General features: G+C 42.0%; 1 protein-coding gene across 1 annotated transcript; it reads right to left on the minus strand.

The window, feature by feature from the left end:
- Window positions 1–666: 666 nt before the first annotated feature.
- On the minus strand, window positions 667–7,348 carry LOC121539938 (forkhead box protein F2-like). Its single transcript, XM_041848587.1, has 2 exons — window positions 5,914–7,348; window positions 667–1,370 (listed from the first exon to the last, which is right to left on the minus strand). Exons 1-2 carry the CDS (start codon window positions 6,884–6,886, stop codon window positions 1,201–1,203), a joined length of 1,143 nt encoding a protein of 380 aa, XP_041704521.1. The 5' UTR covers window positions 6,887–7,348; the 3' UTR covers window positions 667–1,200.
- Between the last annotated feature and the right edge of the window lie 358 nt (window positions 7,349–7,706).

The raw sequence follows: 7,706 nt of genomic DNA on the forward strand, positions 1-7,706 counted from the left end.
GACAAATAATCGAATTTACTCTGACTCAACTCAAATCTCAAATTAGTTAATCACAAATCTCCAGAAATTATCAACAAGGATAATAGGCATAATAATAATAGTAAATACTGGTTATTATTAATATGTTTATATTGATGAATTCTGGTTAATGGTTAAGGTTAGATATGGGTTATGGTTACGGTAAGGGTAGGGGTTAAGGTTAGGGTTAGGGTTTAGGGTATGGACGTACCAAGGATACCGAATATATGCAATGTGTTGCACAATAGAGGAAGAGGCAAAACGAGAGGTTTTACTCCGCCCAAGATCTGTTCACGAAAATAAGCCAACGAAGTGAGGAATTTTTGAATGGAGGTCAATGAGAGTGTCGAATTTGGTCAGCAAAAATATTGTATTTCTAATATGTTTGACTGTAAGCTTTTTAATGCTAAAATGAATGGTTGAATGTTCATTCGAGTCTTGTCAACCTCACTCTCTAACCGGAGCTGAATTTGCGGTTAACATCCAATCCACCGACTACAGTCTTTCAATCAACAGTGGGCTACACTACAACTCTCCTCTAACCTGGTATTACCAGCCACTACAGTCCATTTGTTGCAGTGTATTTATATTTCTTAAAAATTTTACTTATATTTCTGAGAGAGTCAAGCAGGCAGGTGTAGCCTAAAATATATCAGTTTTATTGAAGCACCTTATGACAAAATTAAGCGAATCTCAAAGGGTATACAATAAGTGCAAATTTGTTGCAATTTGTTATACAAATCTTTGTGTATGCGTAGGCTACATTTACTTTTATAGAACAGAGGCCTAGTTACATAAAATAGAGGCTATTTGTTTGCGCAACTAATGACAGCAAACACATTAGTCATTTTGAAACTTCTTTTGAAGAAAACCTTGGTTTCATTGTAAGAAGATTTGGTGCCTTCCTTAATTTCGTAAACAGTTGTTGCATAATACTGTCCTTCATTTAGACTCATCAAGACGGTGAAGGCCACTGTAAATATACCATGATGTGAGAAGTTTTCCGGCTTCTCGGAAATAGGCTAGCCTATTGTCCCTATTATTCATTCTGATCAGAAAGATTAGCCAATTTAATTGCCATTTAACTGTCTTGGAATCAGTTTAAATTGTTTGATTTTGTGTTGATCAGATTCTCATCTCCGGCGCACGATTTGGGCTCCTTACGCACACTCCATGAGGTGCTCACATCACACACGGTTTGACGTCTTGACAAAGGCTTTGGTGATGTTGGTGATGATGATAGTAAGATCCACTGGCTGAAGGACGAAACGAGGAGATACCGTTAAAGTTCAGGAGAAAATCCTTCCTGTCACACATGGGTGAGGAGTGGCTCTGGTAGCGAGGGATCCCCACTGGAGAAAAGGAGAGAACAGTGAAGAACTCGTTTTTACTAAATCAATCAAACATAAATTGACATTTAAACAAAAAAATAACCCAGTTAAGTCTGAGTTTCGTTTCAGAATATAGGATAAAGCCTTAATTATTGTGGGTTTTTACAAAAAGGAATTCTGTAGCCTAAATATTATATCTAACAGAAGCATTCATGCATTAAATTGACTTTCTATATAAAAAAAAAAAAGTTATATTATTCAGTGTATTGTCTATACACTGTAATGTAAAACTTTAAATTACATAGTAATTACGGTATTATAAACTAAAATACTCTGAAATGTTTTACTGCAGCATACTGTAAATGATGGTCCATTGTGGGAAAATGTTTTGGGCGGGGAAAGAATCACTGTATATGGTACTGTAATTCCACCCCATACCGTATCTTTGGCACGCCCAAAACCTTTTGACCACTAGTGGGTGCATGGTATTGTTTCTGGCTCATTAACATATTTTGAGGCATGCCTTGTAAGAGGCTATATTTTTTGGTACCTGTGAGTGAGAATGCTGTACCAATTTAACTCCTGTGGTTATAGTGCCCCATCAATTTGTATAGGAGACAGTAGAATGGCAGCAAATCTTAAACATTAAATGGTTGGGCATTTTGCCATGTCCTTTTGGTCTGTTTTGCCCTGTAGACGCTGCTACGTTGGAAGCCTTTGTTAAAGGTCCAGTGCAGCCATTTTTATCTCAATATCAAATAGTTTCTGGTTAACAACCTTACTGTGATTGTTGTTAAATTAAAATGGTCAAAAAGACACAGCTTAGCAAAAAGCAATTTCTCAAGCAATAATTTTGCTAGGACTTTCTGGGAGTGGTTTGAGTGGGGAGGGGAAAAATGAAAGTACCTGTTATTGGCAGAGGTTTGGCACTTCTTATTGGTCTATTAACTAATTTGCGGCATGGTGATGTCACCATGGAAGGCCAAAACTCCCTTCCACCAAAACAGAATGAAATTTCAGGCAACCTTTCCAAAAAGCTTTTACACTAAAAGGACATCTTTCACAATTTCACAGTATTATTGCAACCTCATAGTGTGGAAATATGTATGCCTTAAACACAGGAAAATCATGTTTTTGACTAAACTGGGCCTTTAAGGCCTCTAGAAGTACAAGTGATATAAAACACCAAATATTAGTTAATATACTGTAATGTGTAAACACTTTACCTTGCAGCCAACTTGCTTGCACCAATCCCTTGTAATTACAGTAAAATACTGTAATACAAACCCCTCCCCTGAATGAATTTCATCCATTCATTCCAATTATGGAAGCATCTAGTTTTTACAGTATAATAGTACATTTTATGGTATTGTACTGTCATTACACAGTACTTTCTTTGATGCCGTATTTATATACTGTAATACGAAATGCCGAATTTTACTTGCCACTGTGCTGCCTGTAAACTACTGTCAAATTCACTGTAAACCATTTACAGTGTATGTAATTAGGCATATACCGTTTAACTATGTTTGAGTTGACACATCTTGGAATAATTTGGCCAGTAAACAATGTGAAGACTCCCACAACTCCAGATGCAGAAATTAATTTCATTGAATCTATAGATCAGACCTCAACTATTACGGCAGGGACTTGTTAATTAACTACGTCACGAAACATCCCTACCTCTGCATTTAGATATATTATTTATACTGTAAACGATATATTCCTCACTGTAAAATCGCTCATATTCTACAGTTCTATGGTCACTTTTCTATTTTGTATAATATATGTGAACTTTGTCAATTAATCTGTCTGTTTCGACTATATTCATTGTCTATTGCTAGCAGCACCAAGTAAAATTCTGGGTGTGTATAGACTACTTAGCGAATAAAAGTGATTCCGCGTATGTTTCGTAGACCTGTGATTACGTATTAATTGATGAAGAGGCAGAGAATTGCTGTACTTTTTAGTATAGGTAAAATAATGGAAATGCTCCCATGCTCCCCTCAGTATATCCATTCACGAGAATACCACTAACATTTAATTGAAAATCAAGAAACTGCATGTGTTAAGCCTATTTCCTCTTTAAAATATTCACATTTAACCATGCAATGATTTTAATGTACAATAGCTTATTTTGGATTTGTGCAAATTAGAGGCACAGAGCGTAGGCCTACACAAAATAGCTGAGCAAATATATGCTATGGATGCAACAAAAAGTGTACATTCGAGCAGCAGTCTTTAATTCAGAAATTAGCCTAATGGAAAACACTCAAGACTTGACTTCTGAATCCTTGCGTCTCTAATGTTTGTTTAGCTGAGATGGTGCACTTTTGCATTAGTGATAGTTTAATTGTGTGTACACATATATTTGTCATTTAGCAGATGTCTTATCCAGAGCGATTTACAATTAGTGCATTCAATCGTATCAAGTACTACATTTTCCTTAAGTATTTAGCAGCAAAGTCAGTGCTAGTAGGTAAAGAAAAGTGCCATTTATTCATGTTTTAAATTGGGTGGGAAGGGGGGCAGCGTGATATTTATTTAAGGTGGGCTACTCTTCAGAGGTGTAGGGCAGGGAAGATGAGCAGGGACTCCGCTGTCCTGACTTTAGGGTGGAAGCTTGTTCCACCATTGGGGTGCCAGGACAGAGAAGAGATTTGACTGGGCTGAGCGGAAGCTGCCCTCTCGTAGGGGTGGGATGGTCACGATTATATTTAACCTAGAGAAAAGTTTAGTCTTACATTTTCAGTGTTTCGTCTTAAACCAGATAAAGTTAAGTTAGTTAAAAGTTATTTGATAGGCCTATAATAACCAAACAACGTTTTTGTTTCAGTGCTTTCTACACCAATTGGCCTCTATATCGGTCAGAGATTTATGAAAGATGATTTAGGTAACGGTGCTTATGTTTGATTGTCCGTTTCTCTTGCGGGCCATAGACACGTTACACTGTTTATCCCCGAGAGCTGCAGTACCAACATCACACGTGGTAATTCATAATTATATGGCCTTAAATCATTTTCAGACAAATTATGACATCTGTAAAATTAGAACAGCGGTCCTTTGTCATAGATCTGTATACGCAAGGCCAGCAACACAATCAGAGCGAGAAAGAGGGAAGAGAGGGAAAGGGGAGCGAGAGCGTGAGCCTCATCAAGGTCATAAGGACTCCAGATGTGAGGCATGCACGCGCAATGTCGGTGTTTCCGTCCAGGGGACTGCAGGCCTCTATCCTGAGGGTGCTGCCCTTGCGTCCCATTTTCAGAGACAACACACTGGCGGTGACTGACAATCGTTATGGGCCGTGTAGAGCCCGGTGAGCACAGATAAAGGCTTGTCTTCTAAATAGTTATGTGAAGTCGTAAAGTTTAACAAGCCTTGGAGTCTCCTGCGAGGTCTAGGCCTATTAGTTAGTTGAAATCATCTGCAGTGTGGTCCGACTCGCACAGCCTTTGTTTAGATAACCCCTGAGACCCCTCTGGCTTTAGAATAATTCCCCTCAGAAATCCATTGGACTTTTGTTAAAGCGTCGATAAATTAGAATAATGTAAAACAAGGTTAATATGAACTAAACGACATAGATGTTAAGGAAATCAACTGGCCGAGGGAGCGATGTGTAAAATCTACACAAAGGGGGCTACAGTTTCAATTATAGCCCACTGTACCAATCTCCTTTCTAAACATGTATGTAAACAAGAACACAGCCCCCACATTATTCTTCCTAAGGCCTAGCCTATATATCAGCAACATTTGTAACTATTTTGTTAATTTCAGTTCTTAGAAACTGTGTTTGCCCTTACATTTCCCAACTCATCTGAAGTGTCCTTCTAATTACCCATGCAGATTTGTAATGGAGTCCCTCAAAGAGGATTATTTCAGCCGGAGTCATTCAAAATGTTACCTTAATTCCACAACATAATATAGTGGGAAACTAATAATCTTAAATCCAATCAAATTACTTTAGCCCACAAAATATGGAAGCCATTTTGCCAGAAGACAAATTGAAATGTGAAGGAAATGCATCCACGTCAACCAGTCCTTTAAATTAGGCCTAAATTATATGAGACCTATCCATCTCCAACAGAGTTTTATAGATATATTACGAATGCAAGGTATTCCATATTTAGGCTGCATCAAACACACTAGACTACCGGTGGTTATTTTCTTTGCCAAAGCTTTGTTTAATCTGCCTATGTGTCACGTAGCCCAAGTAAGAATGATATTCTATATTGACTATATGAAAGGCCAACTATACTTTTCACATACAAATCGAGAATTTTATAGGATATTACGCATTGCGTAATTGTTGTGGTTTTAGCCTCAAGAAAACAGCCTGACCAAAGAGCAAACTTGAGTTAGTAAATTGTCAACCTGCAAAGGTTTGTTTGCCATGTGTGTAACAAATGCACTACTTGTATATACCACTTTTTATAGGACTTGCTATGCTTGCCCAAGTGTATTTGGAATGGCAAGACGTGTATGCTTAAACTCCCTATTACGCATGACATTTCAAACTATTTATTAACGCGTTATGACTTGACTTACACAGCATTTATTAGCCTACCTGAGATATCGGCGGTGTCCCTGGCGTTCTGGTGGAGGTAGCTCTGCTCCAGGGAATAGGGGGACATGCCGGAGTTTAGCCCAGAGGACGCCGAGCTGCTGGAGACCAGAGGCTGCTGCTTGATGTACGGGGAGCCGCCGGGAGACGCCCAGTGTCCGGCGCTACTGGCGTATGGAGAATGACCGTCCAACGCGCTGGCCATAGCCGTGGACGAGGGCACAGGGCTGCTGCTACTGTCAGGTCCACCGTAGTCCCCGTTGGACGTTACCGGACAGCTGGCCATATATGTGGACCCGGGGCTCGGGGACATGTGAGGTACGTGGTGGCCGCCGCTCATTCCGTCGTAGCCACCGGCCATGGAGTTGGTCATCATGTCCAAGTTGTAACCGTTGCTATGACAGGCCAGAGACCCAGAGGGCGCCTGAAAATCAAAGTTCTGCGGTAAAATGGACGTACCGAAGCCTATCCCGTTCATCATCCGGTAAATGGGCTTAAGGGCTTGGCATTTTCTCCGGAAGCCCCTGGGTCTGCGGCGGAACGAACCCTCTTCAAACATGAACTCGCTTGCCGGGTCGATGGTCCAGTAGTGGCCTTTCCCCGGCCTGCCTAGCCCTTTGGGCAGCTTGATGAAGCACTCGTTCAGGGAGAGGTTGTGCCGGACGGAGTTCTTCCAGCCCTGATAGGATCCTCTGAAGAAGGGGAACCGGGCCTGGAGGAACTGATAGACCTCACTGAGCGTCAGCCTCTTGGTCGGTGAGCTCTGTATCGCCATGACGATGAGCGCAATGTAGGAGTAGGGAGGCTTCTCCGGTCGCCTCAGGCCGGAGCTCGCCTTCTTGCCTTTGGCCCCGGACGAGGAGCTGTCCACCTCTGCCTGTGGGCTCATCATGGCGGGGTGCAGGACGCCTGAGGCTGGGCTGGACCTCAGGGGAGGCGGCGGGTCCAGCTGCTGCTGAGAGATCTCGGTCGTCATCTCTGCTCCACTAACACACAACCGCGGCTTAGATGAGCTGTGACCTTACCGGAGAGGGGAAAGCGGAGAGCGAGATATGGAGCAACAGATCTATAAAAAAAAAAAAACTGATGTCGCTTCTTCTCAACGTCCTCTACAAATCACACAAGCATTTGGTCTTCGGAATTCCACAAAAAGTGGTTGGAGAGGGAAAATCCTCGTTGGACTCTCCTATTTCGCAGAGAATGTGCAGCGAGTGGACAGTGTCAGAATGTGGGAGAGACGGTGTGGTGCAGAGTATCCAGTGAGGGCTCGGTATAACCCAGCGTTTTGCGGGGGTTCAGTCCGACCGAGGCTTCGGTATGGTTGGTTGTCACGGTGGCGGTGAGTGCAGCTCTGCGGCGCACCGGGTGGCCATCACCCTCCTTAATCCCTAGGGGAGGAAACACGAAGACTACTCAATTTACTGTGCGCTGCCGCTCAGCCAAACAAAATGCGACCACCTATCATTTCCTAAATCTTACCCCCTGTAATCAGTAACGACTAGAGCCCCCCTCCCCTTCCACTGCCAAATCTGGCTCCTGTCCAGTCGTTGCAGCAGATTCATGCCCCTCGCTCTCCATTTCTCCATTCCTCCTTCCCTCTTCCACCCTCTCTCTCCTTCCCCTGCTCTCACTCTGACATATCAAATAGGCTACATGCAATTACGCCATCTATCAAACCTCCCCCAGATGTTCCAATCAACAGCGCCACACGGAACGCTCACAAGGTATAGAACTCCGTCGCTAACACTCTTCTTGCATGTTCTTACCATAAATTCAGATTGTTGCTAACTGCATTC

This window comes from Coregonus clupeaformis, chromosome 26 (genome assembly GCF_020615455.1).
Source record: "Coregonus clupeaformis isolate EN_2021a chromosome 26, ASM2061545v1, whole genome shotgun sequence".
NCBI lineage: Eukaryota > Metazoa > Chordata > Actinopteri > Salmoniformes > Salmonidae > Coregonus > Coregonus clupeaformis.

Coding starts and splice junctions, on each gene's coding strand:
- LOC121539938 (XM_041848587.1), bottom strand. CDS start 6,886: ATGACGACCGAGATCTCTCAGCAGCAGCTGGACCCGCCGCCTCCCCTG. Junction 1,371..5,913: donor GGACACCGCCGATATCTCAG/GTAGGCTAATAA, acceptor CCTTTTCTCCAG/TGGGGATCCCTCGCTACCAG.